General features: G+C 42.4%; 1 protein-coding gene across 32 annotated transcripts in view; it reads left to right on the plus strand.

The window, feature by feature from the left end:
* The window catches only part of ADGRL3 (adhesion G protein-coupled receptor L3), a 459,475-nt gene that overhangs the window by 351,505 nt on the left and 85,994 nt on the right, over positions 1 to 21,976 (plus strand). For all 32 annotated transcript variants that reach the window (XM_042454258.1, XM_042454256.1, XM_042454257.1 and 29 more), the window contains 2 exons: positions 3,074 to 3,140; positions 6,542 to 6,633. In XM_042454258.1, the coding sequence (XP_042310192.1) occupies positions 3,074 to 3,140; positions 6,542 to 6,633 (159 nt within the window). The remainder of the gene's footprint in view (positions 1 to 3,073; positions 3,141 to 6,541; positions 6,634 to 21,976) is intronic.

Below are 21,976 nucleotides of genomic sequence, written 5' to 3' on the forward strand. Positions count from 1 at the left end.
GACTCCCAGCAAGGTGTTACCGGCGGCAGTGTCGGAGTGGAGGCCCAGATGACCTGGGCTTTGGTCACAATCTTGGCAGGAGCAGAAGGAAGCTTCCTGTGGAGATTGTCGGGGTTCACCGGCAGAAGGTATGTTTCAGAGCTGTGGTTGAACACGAGATCAGGATACTGCTATAGAAGGTCATCATGAAAGGATGAGTCGATATCAACCATTGCTGCCTCGTCAGCCTCAGTCCCGAGATTAGCAGGATCCCTCCTGGTAGAGGAGACATGAGCCTGTGGCCTGACATCGTGAGCCCGACCAGACAAATGCAGAGCCAACCTGACTCCATCCAAATAGATCAGGTTCATCGGAACAACTCTTGATTCTGAGACAACCACGGCTTATCTACCTCAAGACAGATTTCAAGCTCTCTCTCAGGCTGTTCGAGAGTACCTCTTGCACAAGCGAACTGAGGCACAGACTGTTCAGATAGCCTTGGGACACATGGCCTCAACAACCTACATTACTCCATGGACAAGGCTTCGTCTCAGACCGTTTCAGTCCTGGTACTTCTCCATCTTTGATCCCGTGTGTGATCCTTCATCCAAGTGGCTAACAGTCCCGAGGCCCGTGGCTAGGTCGTTATACTGGTGGATTGAACCCGACAATGTCTACATCAGAATGCCCTTTCTTCCTCCACAAATCACCCTTAGCACAGATACATCCTTCAAAGGATGGGGTGCTCACACCTTGAATTTCACCATCAAAGACAAATGATCTGTTTTAGAGAGTCAACTTCACATCAATGCCCTTGAGATACTGGCAGTAGAAAAGGCTCTCAGGGCATTCCTGTCACATCTTTCAAACAAGGTAGTGCTTCTCCTGACGTACAACACCACAGTCACATTCTACCTGAACAAACAGAGAGGAACAAGGTCCCAGATGTCGCTAGAGATCACGCCTTGAATCTGGGACTGGTGCATCCACAATAGGATTATCCTTTGATCTATCTATCTCCCTGGGGAGGAGAACGAACTGGCAGACCAGCTCAGCAGATCTTCCAGCCTATGCCACAAAGACAGCCGTCTACTTCTTCATCCCAAGACAGCCACCTACTTCTTTCACATTTGGGGCAAGCCGCCAATCGACCTCTTTGCCTCTCCTCAAAACATTCACTATACAAGGTTCTGTTCTCAAACCCGAACACTGGGTTCTCTAGGAGATACCTTCCAGTTCGAGGGGTCAGAAGGGATGATCTATGCCTTCCCTCCGTTTCCACTCATCATGAAGGTTGTGGAAAAGATGTCATCTGACTGGCCCAATGCCATCTTCATCACACTGTTGTGGCCAAGACAGCCATGGTTCTCTCCCCTTCTGCATCTATCCCGAAGGGAATACCGCTGCCTCAAGTTCTGTCCCGACCTCCTATCCTTACATGAAGGTCACATCCTTCACCCAGACATTGAGATGCTTCCCCTGGTGGTGTGGAGAATCCATCCCTAGAGACACTGCCTGACTCGGTATGGATGGTCATCCTGGCTGCCCAGAAGCCTTCAACACAGAGGTCCTACCAATTCAAGTAGAACAAGTTCTTGGACTTTCTCTCCACCAGGGATCTCTCTCCATCCTGAGCCTCGGTCCCAATACTCTTGGAGTTTTTAATGACTCTTGCTGACCTGGAAAACAGCATTCCTTGTGGCCATCACCTCTGCTTGCCATGCAAGTGAACTTTTTGCCTTACGGATGGACCAGCCATACCTTCAGTTTCACAAGGACAAAGTGGTCCTCCATATAGACATTACCTTCCTTCCAAAGTTGGTGTTGGCTTTCCATGTCAACCAGGACATTGTGCTGCCAATTTTGGCCCCGAACCAGACCACAGATGGTGAGCACCAGTTCCACACCTTGGATGTTCAGAGGGTGCTGGCCTTTTACCTGGACAGGACTTCAGGTTCAAGGTACTCCAAGAGACTCTTTGTGTGCTACTCAGAGGCCAAGAAAGGGCTACCTGTGACTGCTCAGAGATTCTCAAAATGGGTGGCTGGTACCATCCATTTGTGTTATCAACTCCCAGGTAAAATTCTCCCTGCTCGGGTTCGGGCCCATTCAACTAGGGCGGTAGCAACATCCTCCACTTTTCTGATTGGGGTGCCTTTGGAGGATGTCTGCAAAGCTGCTGTCTGGCCCCAGCCATTAACTTTTGTCAAACATTACAGGCTGGATACCAGGGCCAGACAGGATGCAGCTTTTGGGAGGGCAGTGTTACTGTTAAGTTTGCATTAAACTGTGTTTTATTACGTTATATGTTCTATATGCTATTGAAACCAAAAACGTTTACGCTGACAATTACATTGTTGTTATTGTGTGTCTTTTGAAAATTACAAATGTCAGTTTCAAATGTGTTGCATATTACATATGCTGTAACTAAAGAAATGACTCTGACAGTTGAACTTTAAGTTCAAGAGTTTATTGTTGTTAAATAAATACAACTTGTTTGAAACTTTACAACTTGTGTCATAACACTCCTGCCTCCACTGACCAAAGCTTGTCAGTCTAACTCATTTGTGTGATTTGCAGAGACCACGAAGAAGGACAGGTTGATTACCTGTAACTGTATTTCTTTGAGTGGTCATCTGCAAATACACACAGATCTCGCCCATCCTCCCCTCAGTCGTATCCTGCTCATTGCTAAATTCTCTTTGTCGCTGCTATGCGGCGTACTTTATGGAACTGAGGAAAGAGCGGAAGTGCCGGGGTGCAGAGCTACCGTCAAAAAGTTGCAAACTATGTTTTGCCCAGTAATTCTAGAAGTTTCCGGGCTTTACTACACAGGTGTAGATATAACCCATTTGTGTGAATTCACAGATGACTCGAAGAAATACAGTTACAGGTAAACAACCTGTCCATTTCCTCCTGCTTACCATGGCAGAGCACAGACATATAACTGAGTTGTTAAATGAAGAAGTGATATAATTTTTCCTTGTCTCCTGGCAGAATATTTTGCAGCTACTTTTCCTGTCTGTCATTCATTGACAATATATGCCTCCTATTCAGACCATGAATGCTGTATTTCCCTGCATTTTCATTACAGATGTTGGCTTCGACTTGACACTTACTTCATCTGGAGCTTTATAGGACCAGCAACCTTGATCATTATGGTAAGTATTTTTTATTAAATACCTTGGTGTTTAAAGATCAGATATATAACTTCCAGTACCCACTTACAGTTTTGTACGTTTTAATACCAGTGTAGCTTAATGAAGGAACAGCTGGTGGAAAGGTCCATAAATTTCCCCCAATGGAGGTACACCCATCAAAAATGTTGTGCCTCGGTGCTAAATCCCTGAAGAAAAGATGAATGAATAGAAAGAGGCAGATTCTGGCAGCCTGTTGTTACTAATGGGGAATGTGGAGTTTGCATTTCCATCTTAAAATATAATCAAATAACCATCCACAAGCATTTTCCTTTCCAACAAAAATGTTCAGATTGAAATCCATTTCATAAAATTCCTCTTCAAGAAGGAAAACTGTATCCTCAGTCGCTACTAACATGAACAGATATCAGTGTGTGAGAGGCGAAGGCACATTGATATGTTTTCTTGACCTGCCTTATTTTCTGCTGATGTTTGAGAGCAAAGGAGTTTTATTGGTTGACACTGGCGGCATCTGCACTGCAGAAATAATCTGGTTTGACACCACTTTAACTGTCATAACTCCATGCTATGAGTTTCTGGCAAAACTCTGGTGCTACAACAAATTACATTTCCCAAAATTCCATCGCATGGAGGCATGGAAGTTAAAGTGGTGTTAAACCGGATTATTTCTGCAGTGCGGATGCCGCCATCAGAATATTTTTGTTCCTGCTGTTTTGTATTCCTGAGTCAGCAACTCATTACACAGCTCCTTGTGGGATTTTTATTTGAGGAGGAATAGACAGTTGCTTCCCTTAGAGTCAAGCTATTTCTGCCTGTGCCATGTTGGCTCCCATCTTTGGTTAAAGGAGGGATTTAAATAAAATATATTAAAATAAATCAATAAATAAGTAGGAAATGTTTTAAGGGAAGAAGAAACAGAAATGGAAGGGACTTCTAATACCTAACATGACAAATCTTGTAGCACCTTTGAGACTAACTGAAAGAGAAATTGGCAGCATGAGATTTTGTAGACTGAAGTCTGCAAAAGCTCATGCTGCCAATTTCTCTTTCAGTTGGTCTCAAATATGCTACAAGATCTCTCTACGTACTGATTCTACAGACTAACACGGCTATATCTTTGAATTCTAACACAACAAATAACATCAAATATAAAATAACTGATTTACCTGTGCCTGAGGCTTTGGTACTGCTAGAAACATATCAAAATGTCTGTGGTAGCCATGAACATTGTCCAGTGCCAGAAGAGAGCTTCGTTCCCAAATTCTCATTCACCTGAAATGCCTTTAACTTAATGTAAGACAGTTTGTCCAGTGTGCTGCTGCTAGACAATACTTTCAATAATTCCCTCGCAATACTTTTCCATAGGCTTTGGGAACTGTCATCTTGGGGCCTCTTTTGAGAAAAGTTGCGTTAGAGAAATGTTCCCATGACTATTTTGTAAATAGTGTCTCTTCTTTGTTCTGATGAGAAATCACCATCTTTTAAGAAACCAGTTTTTAATCACTGATTTTAAGTGCATGTGCAGAAAACCTTCTTAACTGAAAGGTAACTGTCCCTTGTCTTCACAATGCTTTGAGTATATTGAAAGTCAAGGTTATCTCTTATGTGGGGTCCTTGTGCTAGCTCTTATGCCATGCTGCTATCTCTTATGTGGGTCCTTGAAAACACACAGCCAAAGTAACTGGTGAGGATTTTTTAAATCTTCACTCAGTATAACAGGATCTGCTTTGTCTAGTTATCAGAGTACAGAATTTTTCATTTGTCTCTCTTGCTATTGCTTCCCCTCTGTATATCCTGTTATTCTGTATATCCTAGCCAGGTGTAACATTCTACACACCAGTGTCATCACTCGGTCTGAAGAATAAGTATTACATTACATACCACAGACATTCAGGAAAGCCACGTGTCGGGGTTGTCAGTTGTTTAACACTGTCGCTTTATGCAGCTCTGTGGGCTTTGTGTACCCCTTTTCTACAAGCTGTTTTCACCAAATGCTAGCAAAATTTTATTTTCAGGGGTAGACATGCTGGCCATAGAAGCAAAGTACAGTGACATCCAAAATCCATAAAACAGTGGTACCTTTATTCAGTCAACCAGAATGCACGAAATAGATGAAGCGAGTTTTTGAAGCGCCACTGCTTCTTCATCAGGCAAAGGTTTATTTTGTATTCACATGTATTTTGTACATTTTGGTTGGCTGAATAAAGGTTTTGTGGATTTGGGATGTTATTGTACAAAATTGTTTGCTTGGCCTTTGACTTTTAAAACTGGTTGGCTGAGTTTATTGGATTGTACAGCACTTTGGGGATGCAGCACATTGATGTGTGCAGAAAAGGGATTTAAAAAATAATTTTCATTGATAAATATATAAGTAAATGTATTAAGTACAATTAATAAGTAAATAGGTAAATACAGTCATCCCTCCAAATTCATGGGGAATCCATTCCAGGGACCCCACAATTCAAAATTTCGTGGATATTCAAGTCCCATTGCCATTGGGGACAATAGGAACTTCAGTATCCTCCCTCCTGCCCTAAGGAAGGCCTTGCCTTGGCCGGCGCGGTCTTCTCTGGTCTTCCTCCAGTCGGTGCAGCCTTCCTCCTGCCAGCACAGCTGTTTTTCCAGCCGGCACAGTCTTGCTCCTGCCGAGGCAAGGCTGCACTGGCGGGAAAAAGGCAGCACCGGCCAAGGCAAGGCCTTCCTCAGGCCGAAGCAGTCTTCTTTTGGCTGGAGCAGCCTTTGGCCAGCCCGAACAACCTTGCCTTGGCAGGAGCAAGGCTGTGCTGGCTGGGGGAACAACTGTGCTGGCAGGAGGAAGGCTGCGCCAACTGGAGGAAGACCACGCCTGCTGAGGCAAGGCCTTCCTTAGGCCGACACAGCCTTACTCCGGCTAGCGTGGTCTTCCTCCGGCCAGCACAGCCATTTTACTGGCCAGTGCAGCCTTGCTTCTGCCAAGGCAAAGTTGCACCAGCTGGACAAAGGCCAACTCGGCTGGATAAAAGACCCTGGCTGGCGCAGCTCTGCCCTGGCCGGCGCAGCCTTCCTTCAGCCGGTGCGGCCATTCTCTCAGCCAGCACAGTGGTGCTCCGGCCAAGGCAAAGCCATGCTGGCACAAAGAAACCCACACCGTCCGAGTCCTTGCCTCAATAAGGGAAGGGAAGGAGGGAGTCAATACAAAACCACAAATTGCAAGTCCACGGATATGGAGGGACGACTGTAAGCAAGCACCAACTCTTGGTCTGCTCAAAGGTGGAGGTGGGGACTTGCGCAATGGAACGTTTCTCCATCCCCCCCCCCCAAAAAAATCAAATTCCTTGGACAAAGAAAGCTAACATGTCTCTCGTAATTCCCATAACTTGCCATGTGACCCTCTACTGTGTTTTTGTTTTTATTTTCAATTTCAGCTCAATGTAATCTTCCTTGGAATTGCTCTTTATAAAATGTTTCATCATACAGCCATATTGAAACCGGAGTCTGGGTGTCTTGACAATATCAAGTAAGTGAATGCTCTCCCCTTTTCAGTTGTTCCAAGGTGGTCAGGGCTTGGAAACTCCCTTTTAATAGCAATCAATCTGATGGTCATCCAAAACTGAGCCGAGTTCAAACTCCTGTACTTTGGATAACTATGGTGTGTCATTATGTTCAATCCTCTTAAGATTGTCTTTTCAAGCCCTACCTACCTGGGTCACTATTTCTGTTGCTTTCTGAACAGAAATATCATAATTTTCTCATAACGAAGAAAAAAAGAAAATATTGAGGTGGATCCAGAAGTTAGTTGAACATCAGTCTCACTGAAATCAATGAGATCATGTGAATTTCAATAGAAGCAAACTTTTAATGGATTCAACACCTGTTGCTCACTTTCTTATGTTCCAGTTTTTTATATAAATGCTTTACTTTGTGAGGAAGGTGCCGTTATGACATAGAAGCAGCCTGGAGTTTCTTTTCTCTGAAGGGATCTCATGAAATTAAGGACTGAGTCCACGTCAAAGACATTTAATGTGCACTTTCTGCATCATTCTTATACAATGCCAGTAACTGCTTCTACATCTGAAAGGCATCAGAGGATTTGTACAATGAAATCTTTCTTAAAAATACCTACAGATGACCATTTTCAGTTGTCACCCCCCCCCAAAAAAAAACTGAATCTTTAACATGAAAACATTTATTTCTCTTTTACAATAAAATACATGCATAGAATTTATACTGAAAGTTAGACTAAATAATCTTCAGGAAATGGGTGTAATTATAGGTTGTACAGTTTATTCAATATACCTTAAATTAGCATATCGAATCCTTCCATGATATGACTTCAATACCAATATTTCTTTAAATTGTTACTTAGATAATTGATTACATTTGATAACAAAATGTTTTAAATGTCCTAATAAACTATTTACCAATGTTCACTATGAGTAAGATCAGTTGTTCTGTATGATACAATGTAGTGGATATATCTTTGTATGGCTATATCTTGTCTTTTCTAGAATCTGAGGGTTGCGGTTGAATGACATTCTCCCCAATTGTTTGCAGTACTCATGGCATTACTTCAAAATCATAGGCATGCAGAATGGAAGACAGATTTTGAGGATTAGTTCATTCTAATAGTGCAATTCTCCAGACTTTGGTTTGGAGCTGCAAGTTTGCATATTTGCTCTTTTCCATTTCTACCTCCATTTTCTTCTCCTTCCACTCTCCAGAGCTGCTTTTTCCATTTCCTGTTCAACACTCGCCCTGGGTTGTTGTCATGTCTAAACCACCAAATTCTGTTTTATCCTTTCTTTCCAAATTAGTATCAGAACCCATGGTATACTGAATTTACTTTAGCATTATGTATTTGCCTCCATAACATCACCTTAGATCTTATAATTAAATATTTGTTCTGTCATCCACCAATGTAAAAATTTGATATCTGTAATTTTTCTTCAGTTGCTTCTTCTCGATTTCATCTGTTTCACTTCATTCAGAAGTACAGCCATTAAATTCTAACTGTAAAACACAAATCCTTTTCTCCAAATCTTGTAATCATAGTTCCTTTGGGATTCTGCAAATGACTAGAAAGAGGGAAATACCGTATATAGGGCTTGTATACATCAGTGATTCCCAGAATTGGGGGAACTGTTTGGAGCACGGTTTTGGTACCACACAGACCTCATCGGATCTTGACTACTGTCTTCTAATCCCTGTAGTAGCAAATTTATTCAATAGCACACTATCATGCCCTTTGAAAATCAGTTTTGAAATTTAACATTATCCTGTGTTGATTTTTTTAAAATGATGTATCATAATTAGTGCAGCATAAATAGAAATATAGAAAATAGAAAAAATGGCAGAGGAATTTACTTCTTGTGGACATGACCAATTTTAAATATTCTTAACTTGCTAAAAACTAATAATGTGACAAACAGGCTTCATATAGAAGACTTTCCTGTAGCTTTGGCCACACCACTCAAGATGCTAAACCTGATGGATGTCAGCCTTGCATCAAACAAGGGACGGATTCTGGACAGAGACGGCCCCCTGATCATATGGCGCAGCAAGAGTTTAGAACAAGGTGTTATTCATGAAAATCCTCTCTCTCTCTCTCTCTCTCTAAAGTGTTATGTGATGATGATGATCTTTATTTATATCCCACCTTTTCCCGAGACTAGGACTCAGGGCATCTTAAATATTTAAAAGATAATAGTTTAAAACATATAAAAAGTCAACATTAAAATATAAATTGTTAACTAAACTAAAATATACAATCTAAAAATAGATTTTTTAAAAGTTGAACAATGCAGTTTAAAAACAATGCAGCATTTTCATCCCTTTTATTAAAAACCTCCCATTTTAAAAGTCTGTCTGAATGAAAAAGTCTTCTCCTGCCAATGGAAAGACAGCAAGAAGGGGGGCCCTTGGAGCCTCCCTGGGGGAGGATCTTCCAAAGTCCAGACCAGCCACCTAAGAGGCCCTCTCATATCTTCCCACCAGCCCCCATAATGTGAGGGTGATAGGACAGAGATGAGGACCTCCCATGGGTGCCAGGGACTGGCCAGCTTTGTATGGGGAGATGCAGTCTGAAACTGCACAGGAGTTAGGGACCATTTTACTTTCCAGCACCCATCCAGTGGGCCACACTGATGAGCTTTGTCACTTCCAAATGCCATTTTGGCCAATATTTGATCAATTTTCTCCAGACTGTTGGTGTGATCATGAGGCTAGGGGTGGGGAGGGGGAGGCTTTGCAGTATTAGGGGAAGAAGAATGCTGTGTTTGAAAGTACTTTTCATCTGTTTTGGGGCAAAAAGGTTGCCCAAAACTTAGTCCACCATTTAAAAAAAAAATTGGGGTGGGGCTGTGGGCTGTAGACGTCGTCTGCACTTCATGTTCCCAAGGGCCTCATTCAGCCCACTAGTCACACTTTGCCCATCCCTGAACTAATCAATTTAAGAGCTTTATAAGTCAGAACCAGAACTGTCACTGTTGTCAATCATCATCACCACCACCAATTTTGCTCATTATCCTCAGTTATGCCCAGCTCATGGACAACATTTCTGCAAGACAGTAAGAAAGTGTTCAAACCTAGATCACTCAGTGAGCACTATGAAATTTAGAGATCAAAAGGGGGTTGGTGTTTTTTTACTTTGAATTTAACAACATTTCAAACAACAAAGGCTTTCATTGCTTTAAGAAAGGAGTGTTTGGAGAAGTTTCTTTGGCCATTCACTCTTTAGCTTCAAGAGCAGAGAATGCAAGGGCCATTTACATTATGGGCTATTGTGCGGACTAGTGAGAACCTAATACAAGTAACAGAGGCAGTATCCAGACCAGCGCAAAGCACCGGTCTCGATACATACTAGGGTTGCCTTGGGGCGTCCTTTCCAGACACCCCGCAACCCTAGTATGTTGTAATGGGTTTCTACATGGGCGCCACCATTACGATGTCACAGCCGCACTGCAGCCAAACAGCGTGGCACGGATGTGATGTCCTGGCGTCACTGGAGGGCGCTTGTGGCGCACTTTCAGCGGCGCCAGAAGGAGCTCCGTTTCGGAGCTCCTTCGGCTGCGCGTATCGCTGGCGTGGCCTTTAAACAGCTGCACCAGTAATACAAAGAGAAAGGGGCCAAGCAGCCCCTTTCTCCCTTCCCTGCCACTGTCGGGGTGTCCTTGGGGCATGAAGCCCCAAGGACACCCCTTTCCAGGCTGCGAGGAAGCGGCATTTTGCCACTTCCCCGAGGCCAGGAAAAGCGGCGGATCGGGGCCTCTGGGGCTGCCACCGTGGCAGCTGAGACTCTGATCTGTCAGGGAAAGGGGCGGGTACAGGCGTCTGTATCCCACCAGAGTGCAATTACACCTGTTTATTCCTCAGATAGAAATTGTCAAGCAAGGCCAAAAGGAGACTCTCATGACAAGTTCATGTTCGGAGTCAGACCACCAGAAATCTTTGACCCTTCTCTTACTTTGCTTCATTTAACAAGAGCACAGTGGGGGAGGCAGGCAGTGCCACACAGATGTGTGCGTGTGCAGATGCCAAACAAGTGTAGATGTGAGGCTAGCGAGAGCTGAAGCTATTAACTTATCCAGCCAGTAAACCAACTGGGTTTGACAAGCTAGACATTGGCCCCTTTTTGGAAACAGTCCCCTTTGTACTTCTGCATTGGCAAGTGGCAGGCAAGAATAACCGAAACCAATATACTGGACGATATTGAACCTCTGACATCACTAAACCAAAACCCCTTTGAGTTAAGATAACAATATGAAATGCATGTAAGCAGGAAGAAAAATCAAACAATACATATTTGCAGATCACTGTTCTTAAATCAGAATGTTCAAAGGTGAGGCCAAAGGCCCAACCTTTTGGTTGAGGAGCGATATGATTTACAGTATATAACATGATGTAGTGGTTTGAGCATTGGACTACACTTTGGAGGTCTGGGTTCAAATTCCCACTTGGCCATAGAAACCCACTGGATGACCTTGGGTGAACCACACACTCTCAGCCTGAGAGGAAGGCAAGGGCAAAAATCCCTCTGAACAGATCTGGCCAGGAAAACCCCACTATAGGGTCAACTTAGGGTTTCCATAATTTGGAAAAGGCACTTAGGTGCACAACAACAATAATCCTGCTGGTGCTAGAGTGCCTGCCATTAGAGCTCAGGATTGCTGTATTGATTATTCCTCTGAAGCACAATTTAAAACACGGGTTGAGGTATTGGCTTATGTTGCTGCTTCAACAAGAGAGGGGTCATTCTCATGGTTCCATTGTGATCTCAGCAATCCGCAATCCCGGGACTAGCTCTAATATTATTGCTGTGGCACAGTTGCAACCCAAAACTCTCTTTCACCATAATGGCATTCTGCTGCATAATAGTAATGTGTGTAAGTTGGGAAATAATATTGTGTCACCTACAAGACTAACATTTATTTTGCCACAAGATTGTGTGAAATTGAACCCACTTTATCAAATGTATGAAAGATCTGATGGACAGACAAAGAGATAGATACACAGGCCCTATACAGACAGCCAAAATAAAGCTGCTTTGAGTAACTTTGGAGGTATGGTGTTTCAATGATGCATGCGTCCTAAGAGTCTGGAAGCTGCACCAAAGCTGCAGTGTGGCTTTGGTTCGGCTTCCGGACTCTTAGGACGCATGTATCATTTAAACAGCATACCTCCAAAGTGACTTGAAGCAGCTTTATTTTGGCTGTCTGTAACAGGCCACAGAGACATATAAAGAAATATGTAAATAACTGAGCCAAGAGGCATGGCTGCCAGCCCAGACAAGCACAAAATAAGTGATCTATTCACAATACCAATTCTGAAATTATTATCTTGTGGCTACAATGGCTTGGATGAAAGAATAGAAGGCATTCTTATCAAATTTGAAGATGATACCAAATTAGGAGGAATAGCTAATATCCCAAAGAACAGGATCAAAATTCAAAATGACCTTAATAGATTAGAAAGCTGGGCCAAAACTAACAAAATGAATTTCAACACAGAGAAATATAAGGTACTGCACTTAGGCAGAAAAAAATGGAATGCATAGATATAGGATGAGAGATGGCTTAATAGCTGGCTACATGTGAAAGCTGGAGTGTGTCCAAAGGAGGGCAACTAAAATGGTGAAGGGTCTGGAAACCATAAAACCCTATGAGGAACAACTTAGGGAGCTGGTTATGTTTAGCCTGGAGAAGAGAAGGTTAAGAGGTGGCATGATAGCCCTGTATAAGTATTTGAAAGGATGTCATATTGATGATGGAGCAAGCTTGTTTTCTGCTGTTCCACAGAATAGGACACAGAACAATGGATGCAAGCTACAGGAAAAGAGGTTCCAACTCAACATTAGGAGTAACTTCCTGACAGTAAGGGCTGTTCGACAGAGGAAGACAGTCCCTCAGAAAGTGGTGGAGTCTCCTTCTTTGGAGGTCTTTAAACAGAGGCTGGATGGCCATCTGTCAGGGATGCTTTGCTTGTGATTTCCTGCATGGCAGGGGGTTGGACTGGATGGCCCTTGTGGTCTCTTCCAACTCTATTATTCTATGATTCTACAGAATGCTAACTGGGCACATATACTGGGTAAAAGAGAGGCTATTTGTAACTATGGCTTCCTCTCCCAATAAAGCTAGAAGGTAGTGTTCTCAAGGTAGACTACAACGATCTCTATCCCACCATCAACCTTACCTTGGATCAATCAGCACAGATATCTTATTTTTGCTGCATCACAATGCAACTATATATTTCTTCCACATATCATCTTATGTCGATCCATTGCCTATTGTTGTTGTTGCTGTTATGTGCCTTCAAGTCCTTTCTGACTTATGGCAACTCATGGGGTTTCCTTGGCAAGATTTGTTCACAGGAGGTTTGCCATTACCTTCACTTGCGGCTGAGAGCATATGACTTACCCAAGCTAAAATTCACTGGGTTCATATTTCCCCAACAAAAACAAAGAAAAGAAGTTTTGCATCTTATTTCTGCATCTTGTTGCAGAAACCTGTAAATTACAAAGTGAATTTTGTGATTAAAATACACTCCCAAGTTGTATACAGCTTTAAAAAAATGTGCACAATAAAAACTACCTAACTTGCAAAGAAATATGTCATGGTCAACTGGAAAACTGTAAACAAATACGTACGTTACTAAAAAAAAGTGTACTAAAATATGTGTATTCTGAAAAATTGTGCCTATTTATTTATTTGTTTATTTAGAAATCTTCATTTCTTCATTTTTAAAATCACATTTTGCCCCAGAATTTTCCTAGTTACTATCTCTTGCCTCAGTATCATCAGATAAGAAATAGGTTAGTGCAGTAGATCCAGCCAAACAGGGTTGCCTGTTAATTGTAGGTGTGTTTGGAGGATTTCCTGTGTATTGGTGCCTAAGCCCTGCTGGAGCATGTGGCCTCCATGGGCAGAGGGTCTGTGCTTGGGAAGAAAGCAGAGCTAGCAGCTGCTGGCTCTAGATAACTTATTTCCCAGTGTCTGAGTTTGCAAATACCTGTGATTAAACTAGGGCATTTTAAGTGAATTGTTAGTCTCCCAGTTTTAGGGGGAGGCCTGGCGTGCTGTTTGACTGCCTGCAAAGTACAGAGAGACTTGGACAGTGATGGAGCTATTGAAGTGAACAGCAACATTTGTGCCATGTTTGTTTGCCTGAGGTTGTAGAAGGCTATTCCTGCAGTAAGTGCAAGCTGGTTGTGCTGCTGGAACAGAAGGTACAACAGCTTGAGACCCACCTATCCACACTCTTACCTACTCACAGACTCATCAGGGAAGATTAATGGTTTCTGAATAAGGCAGAGCAGACTCTAATAGACGGAACAGAGTGACAATACTAGGGACAATTAACAATTCCAGAAAGTAAACATTTGGAAGAATGTGACATACAAGAGCAGAACTAGGAGGAACTGTGTTATGTCTTTGGAGCTAGGCAGTCTGTTCTGGGCCCTCCCTTGGATTCTCAGCCACTGAAATGGGAATGGCAGCCTTAGGAAGCTTGGAGGGTCTGCAGCTGGAAAGACTCCTACCACTTCGCAAAGGAGGAAGAGATATGTGGTAGTGTTGGTAAATCACCGTGGAAAGAGACAGAAGCAGGATGTCTCAATTGTTGTGCTGTCTTCATGAAATGCTATACTCCAAGTGGTGATAGAGGCATGTCCAAATCATCAAGCCATTCACCAAAACCCTTCCTTTGATTCTTTATGGGAATAAATGATACTGTGTCTGGTAGTATCATTCAACCTGTTTCAGGTGACCTTAGGCCACAGATTTTTATATCATCATTCCTTCCTGTTGAAGACTGTGGACCCAGCAAGAGAAAGAAGAATACATCAGATGAACAACTGGCTGTGCAAATGGTTGCTTGGCATGTGGTCTGTGCTTCATTGCTTTCTGGCTTGCCATGACTTGCAGTTCATGGCACTTGGTAAAACCTCGTGTACTACTAATCCCACAAACCTGATTAGGAGGGCTTTAAAATGAATCCTTTGATAGAACCACCAAGGAAGAGTACAAATCAGTGGTCAGTATTTGTAGGGTGGAGGTTAGGAAGGCTAACACTCAGAATGAGCTTAGGCTGGCAGTTATTTTGGAGCAAAAATAACATATTGTTAAACATTTAACCTGTGAGCACTTAGAAGAAGAATGCCATAATCATAATATCCCCCCCCCCCCCCCCCGGACATCATGTATAGCTAAATTAGTCTCACTTAATGTGAAAAGTCTTGGATTTCCCTGCCAAAGTAAAAAAATTCTGCCTACTTGAAAAAAATTGATACCCAGTATTATTTTCCTACAAGAGACTGATAAAAAAAGGTGAAACATTCATATTTCCCGACTCATTTTTCAATTCACAATAGACCACACAGGAGACTCCAACAAATGTAGAGAAGTGGCAATTTAGAAATGCCTGTCCTTTTAAAGTAGAGAAAACTGTCAGAAACACAAAGAATAGATATATAATCATACAAGGACTTTTTCTAGATACACCCATTACCTTAGCCACTCTCTACTCCCCAAATTCTAATCAGCTATCCTATATGAAGGAACTTAAAGACCTTAGAGGGAGCTGCAATAGGGGAAATTATAATCAGGCGTGACACCAATGAAGCGCTTAATAACCCATGTACAGGTACTCCTGCCCAAAGAGGCTTAGACAAAAATACTCCCCAATAATAATAATAGGATTTATTTTATATCCTGCCCAATCACTGGGAATCCAGGCGGCTTACAACAGTGGGGATAATACAAAGCAATAACAATAAACATGAAAATAATAAAACAATACAGTATAATATAGCAATACATAGTAAATCAATAATAATAATAATAATTTCATAACAGTTCAATAATAACAAAGGATGAGGGGAATGCTGTGAAGACAGAGTATCTTGATTTCAGAATACAATTCAGAGACTTAGGGGCTGTCCACACTGGCAATTAAGGCTGGCCTGGGAGCAGAGTCAGAGCATGGCATCCACATGACACAGGGTGCGCCACTCCACACAGCACGCAGCATCACAGCGCTAGTCTGGCTCTGCATCTACATGATGCAGGACCAAAGGAGCGCCTTAAAGCTGCGCTGCCTCAGGTATCGCACCATTTCAAGGGCACAAAAAGGAACTGCTTTTTGCGCCCTGGAAAGGCCAGATCAGGGCCACGGTGTGCGATTGCTTCAGCCCCAATCCAGCGCAGCTGGCGCAGTCTGCACAGCCTGTTAGGCATGTTAGCCTGGAATATCATTATGCAAAGGGATCTTGTAGCACCTTTGAGACTAACTCTACAAAAGATGTTGCAGCAAACACTTTTGTACACTTGGTGTACTTTCTCAGATGCATGGAGTGAGCTGATGCCCACGAATACTGATATAGTGTATCCTTCCTGAGCATCAGTTTATTCCATGCATCTGAGGAAATAGGCCAAGTTTATGAAAGCTTAGGCCACAACTTCTTTTGCTCAGTTAGTATGAAAAGTGCTACAAGATCCCTTTGCGTAATGAAGGTCCACAATATTATTTTAGACAAACTGCTAAAATGTGGATTAGATGAAGCTACATTTAGGTGGATTTCTAATTGGCTAATGAGCAAAATACACCAAGGGTACTAAAAATTAAAAATAAAATTTAAAAAGTAGTTGCTAAATTTTCAGCATCTTGGGGATCAGCTATTTCGGATCTGATCCTAACCAACAAGGATGACCTAGTTAATGGGGTGCAAGTGGTGGGATCCTTAGGTGGGAGTAACCATGTTCTCCTGGAGTTTGTTATACAATGGAAAGGAGAAACCAGGCAGAGTCAGACACGCCTCCTAGATTTTAGGAGAGCGGATTTTAGTAAACCTAGAGAAATACTGGGGGTAATCCCATGGTCAGAAATACTAAAAGAGAAAGGAGTTTCTCAAAAGGGAGATACTGAAGGCACAATTTAAAACAATACCAATGAGAAAGAAAAATGGGAGGTGTCTCAAGAAACCAGGATGGATGTCTAAGGAACTTTCAATGGAGCTAAGTTTTAAACGGAACATGTATACGAAATGGAAAAGGGGGGGAAGCACAAAAAAGGAATTCAAAGAAATAGCAGGCATGTGTAGGGGTAAAGTCAGAAAAGCTAAAGCGCAGAATGAACTCAGGCTTATCAGAGAGGTCAAGAACAATAAAAAGGGCTTTTGGGGGTATGTCCACAGCAAAAGGAAGAAGAAGGAAATGGTAGGGCCCCTGCGGGGAAAAGACGGCAAAATACTAACAGAGAAAAGGCAGAATTACTCAACACCTTCTTTGCTTCAGTCTTCTCAGAAAAGGCAAAGGGTGCTCAACGTGAGGAAAATGGAGCAGAGGACAGAATAGGGGAATTTCAGCACAGAATAAGTAAGGAGACAATACAGGAATACCTTGTTAATCTAAATGAATTTAAGTCTCCAGGACCTGATGAACTACATCCAAGGGTATAAAAAGAACTGGCAAATGTAATATTGGAGCCGTTGACAATAATCTTTGAGAACTCCTGGAAAACAGGAGAAGTCCCCGCAGACTGGAGGAGGGCAAACGTTGTCCCCATCTTCAAAAAGGGAAAAAAGTGGATCTCGACAATTATCGTCCAGTTAGTCTGACATCAGTACAGTGGTACCCCGGGTTACGAAATTAATTCGTTCCGCGGCGCCCTTCGTAACCCGAAAGATTTCGCAACCCGAAAAAGCCATAGCCGCTAGCGCTAGAAGCCGCGATTTCGTGCGGAAAAGCACCGAAAAAAAGCCGGAAAAAAAAAACGTAACCCGGAACAGTTTTTTCCTATGGAATTTTTTCGTATCCCGGAAATTTCGTAACGCGGTGCTTTCGTATCCCGGGGTACCACTGTACTAGGAAAGATTCTAGAGCAGATCATTAAACAGAGAGTCTGTGAACATCTAGAAAGCAATTCCATAATCACAAAAAGTCAACATGGGTTTCAGAGAAACAAGTCATGCCAGACAAACCTAATCTCTTTCTTTGATAAAATTACCAGCTTGGTAGATGAAGGGAATGCTGTGGATATAGTATGTCTTGATTTCAGTAAGACCTTTGACAAGGTTCCCCAAAACATTCTTGCAAACAAGCTAGTGAAATGTTGGCTAGACAAGGTAACTGTTACATGGATTTGTAATTGGTTGACCGGACGAACCCAAAGGGTGCTCAACAATGGCTCCTTTTCATCCTGGAGAGAAGTGACCAGTGGGGCCCCACAGGGCTCTGTCCTGGGCCCAGTGCTATTCAACATCTTTATCAATGACTTGGATGACAGAATTGGGGGCATATTTGCAGATGTCACCAAGCTAGAAGGAATAGCTAATACCCCAGAGGATGGGATCAAAATGGATGCAAGTTACAGGAAAAAAGATTCCACCTCAGTATTAGGAGGAACTTCCTGAAAGTAAGGGCTGTTTCACAGTGGAACACACTCCCTCAGAGTGTAGTGGAGTCTCCTTCCCTGGAGGTTTTTAAACAAAGGCTGGATGGCCATCTGTTGGGGATGCTTTGACTGAGAGTTTCTACATGGAAGAATGGGGTTGGACTGGATGGCCCTTGGTCTCTTCCAACTCTGTGATTCCATGATTCTATGAGTTCTGACTCACTGAAGGAGGACTAGATGAAGCTACATCAAAGGGCAAAAATCTATTTAGAATAACGTTATCAAATCAATAGGGAATTTTATTAAACAAAACCCAGTTTTATATGAATGTCTTTATAGAGAAATGTGTAGAGAAGGCTCTTAATTGAATCACTATGGTCTGGAGTAGTCAGGCAAGATGGAGCAGCCCAAGACCACTCAAGTGGGCCAGGACTACAGTGACCGTACAATCCACTCCCAAAGCGGACCACCACTGCAGGATCCAAGCCAGGATTATCACAGCTCCTTGTTGCTTCAGTCCAAAGTACCAGAGTGGCCTTGGGCTGCTTTGTGGACATGGGTCATGTAAATCTCACGCTCTCAAAGTGGCCAGAAGCTGCTTCTTTTGGCAAGTCTGTTCCAGGCCTAAGATTATTTATTTTAGAAAGTTTCAGGGAGGAGTCATTACCAATTCTTGCATTAAAATCTCCAGCCACAATAACTTTTGTAAGTGGATATTGAGATCTGACTTATGTTAAACTGATGTCATTGTTTATTCCATTCCTCTCTGCTGGAAGATTATTGTATATCCATATGTTCAACAGTTGAGAAATAATGCTTCTAATTATAAGTGCAGGAACTACAAGTAACTTACATCATGTTTTGTTTTGTTTTTGTCGTCCCTGTGTAACTTGAACATGCCCTGTATCTGGATAAAACATCCAGAAACTTCTATAGCTCAGTCAGTGTATTTTGGCCTCATTCACCTAATTGCACATGCCACCTCTCTTTCCCTCCATTTTTGCCTCAGTTCCATTGCACCCGTTGCTCATAAGCTGTGCCCTCCAGTTCTTCTGTTGACTGATCATTTATAATTTTGTCTAGACACAGAGAGTATTGGGCCCATTTTTGGAAGGAAGCATTCCACTGTTTTTCGTAGAATCATAGAATCGTAGAGTTGGAAGAGACCGCAAGGGCCATCCAGTCCAACCCCCTGCCTTGCAGGAACTCTCAATCAAAGCATCCCCGACAGATGGCCATCCAGCCTCTGTTTGAAGACCTCTAAGGAAGGAGACTCCACTAAACTCCAAGAGAGTTTGTTCCACTGTCAAACAGCCCTCACTGTCAAGAAGTTCCTCCTAATGTTGAGGTGGAATCTCTTTTCCTGGAGCTTGCATTTATGTGCCTTCAAGTTGTCTCTGACTTATGGTGACCCTAAAGTACTCCTAGTTTCTTGGAAACATTTGTTCAGGGGAGGTTTGCCACTGTCTCCCCCTGAGTCTGAGAGCATGTGACCTGCCCAAGGTCACCTAGTGGGTTTTCATGGCTGAGTGGAGAATCAAACCCTGGACCACAGAGTCATAGCCCAACACTAAACCACCTCAGAGTTGTAAAACAAAGCTTTTCACACTCTTTTCTTGCTTTGGAGAATTCAGTCTTCTCTTCTGCTATCTTTGCTAGTGATTTACCCCCATCTCTGCCTACTACTGCCTGTTGCCTTCTTTGGCTCAACTTGTGTCAGATGAAACTAATTTTGTATCTTCAAGCCCAGCTTTGGTACTTCATCCAATGACATGTAGTTGTTTCATTTGGGATTACTACCAGTGGGCTGCTTAGGCTCTAGTCTATAAATAAACAAATACTGAAAGAGTGTACTTTCTAGCAGGTATCTGCCTTCTGTCTCCTCTAACACGCTAAAATAAAATTTAATATTCACAGACATATCCAAAGACCATTCAAACTGAAAGCTGGAAAGTCTGGGACTCAGAAAATGAACTGCTTAATAATCAGTTGCACAGGAGGACAAAGCTTAATAGTCATTTGTTATGTACTCTGCTTTATCTTGTGTTTAAAAGACAATTAAATTATTAAAGCCATAAAACCATAAAAGCAGCATTAAATCCAGCTGACAAAACAGGAATAAAACAATAGCAGTAAAGTAACACACGACAGATCTCCAAACAAAGTTAATCCATATGGCTACAGCACTGGAACTTGAAATCCACAAGCCAAAGTGTGTCACTGATATAGTTAGCAAAAGGTTACAAACCCAGACCTATGCCCCATCTAAAACAAAAACTGTGCCTTCTTATTTAAATATCTGAATCCTACTGTAACTATATTAATGTGGATGTAGCTCAGAGCAAAATAAAAGCCTTGCTGTACAGGATGACAAAACAAGGAGAAAACTGGAAAACACATGCAATTTTAGGCTGCATTAATAGAAGTATAGTGTCTAGATCAAGGGATGTAATAGTGCCACTCTATTCTGCTTTGGTCTGGCCTCATCTAGAATACTGTGTCCAGTTCTGGGCACCACAATTCAAAAAAGATGTTGAGAAGCTGGAGCGTGTCCAAAGGAAGGCGACAAAAATGCTGAAGGGTCTGGAAATCATGCCTTATGAGGAAAGACTTAAAGAGCTGGGAATATTTAGCCTGAAGTAGAGACGGTTAAGGGGTGATATGATAGCCCTGTTTAAATATTTGAAGGGATGTCATATTGAGGAGGGAGCTAACTTGAGAACAGGACCTGGAACAATGGATCCAAGCTACAGGAAAAGAGATTCTTCAACATTAGGAAGAATTTCCTGACAATAAGAGCTGTCTGACAGTGGAGCACACTCCCTTGGAGTGTAGTGGAATCTCCCTCCTTGAGGTCTTTATACAGAGGCTGGATGGCCATCTGTCGGGGATGCTTTGATTTGGATTTCCTGCATGGCAGGGGGTTGGACTGGATGACCCTTGCGGTCTCTTCCAACTGTGATTCTATGATTCTATTCTGCCATTTGCTCTCTTCTTGTGCATCTTAAGCTACCATGTTTTCTTAGGCGCATACCAACAATACCACTGGAAATAAGGCGTATCCTTCTTAAACTCTCTAATGATCAAATAAAAGCTTATCAATTTGCAGACCAGCAAACTGACAGAAGATCCTTAGTGAATTTGTGAGGTACAACTTGGCAGGCACTGTGGTTCTCTGGAGGCACACATGGCTTAGATTTTTGAGTCTTTTATAAGATGTTCATATTAGAAAAGCTGTCTTTTGATGAGGCAGGCCTCTTCAGCACAAAACCAAATGATAAATTAGATCATTACGATGATCTTAGAACCAAGCTAAGTGAATGAAAATTCATCATCTTGATCCAGTGGCAGTGCTGTTTCTGTGTCCAACAACCCAGAAAATCACCTGCCTACAATTCATCCTGGCCACCTTCTTGAGCATCCTCATCAACTCACCAATCCAAAAGTCAAGGGAAGTATAAATCCTTGTTTAAATGCAAAGCTTTGAAAACAGCCAAGAAGAGGCATGTACTCAACAACAGACTCTACCTGTTGTTAAATCACTAGTAGGAGTTACATCGGACAATAAATACCATTGATAGTCTAAAAAGGGTATGCCATCAGATTTGACTGTTTACCACCGCAGGGCATTTACAAGGTTCCCTGTTTGATACCAGAGGTCCATTTTGGAACTGCTAACCTTTTTGACAGTATACTCTGTCCCATCCTCCCGAGATACCAAGGGCTTTTATTCCAGTAACTGTCTGGTTGTGAAGAGAGGTGGCAGGTTGCTCTGTCCTAGAACTCTAAATGCAAAAAAAAGTTCTATACAGTCACCATCCAAATTAACCTTCCTCTTCTTGATCATGGAACTTGGCAACTGTCAGTCTTCAAGATGCATCTTTTCACACTACTCTTTAATCCGTTGTCAGTTCCTGAAATCTGCAGTTGGTATTAACCACTTCCAATTCACAGTATTTGCATTCAGTTTGTCAGAG

This window comes from Sceloporus undulatus, chromosome 2 (genome assembly GCF_019175285.1).
Source record: "Sceloporus undulatus isolate JIND9_A2432 ecotype Alabama chromosome 2, SceUnd_v1.1, whole genome shotgun sequence".
Taxonomy (NCBI): domain Eukaryota; kingdom Metazoa; phylum Chordata; class Lepidosauria; order Squamata; family Phrynosomatidae; genus Sceloporus; species Sceloporus undulatus.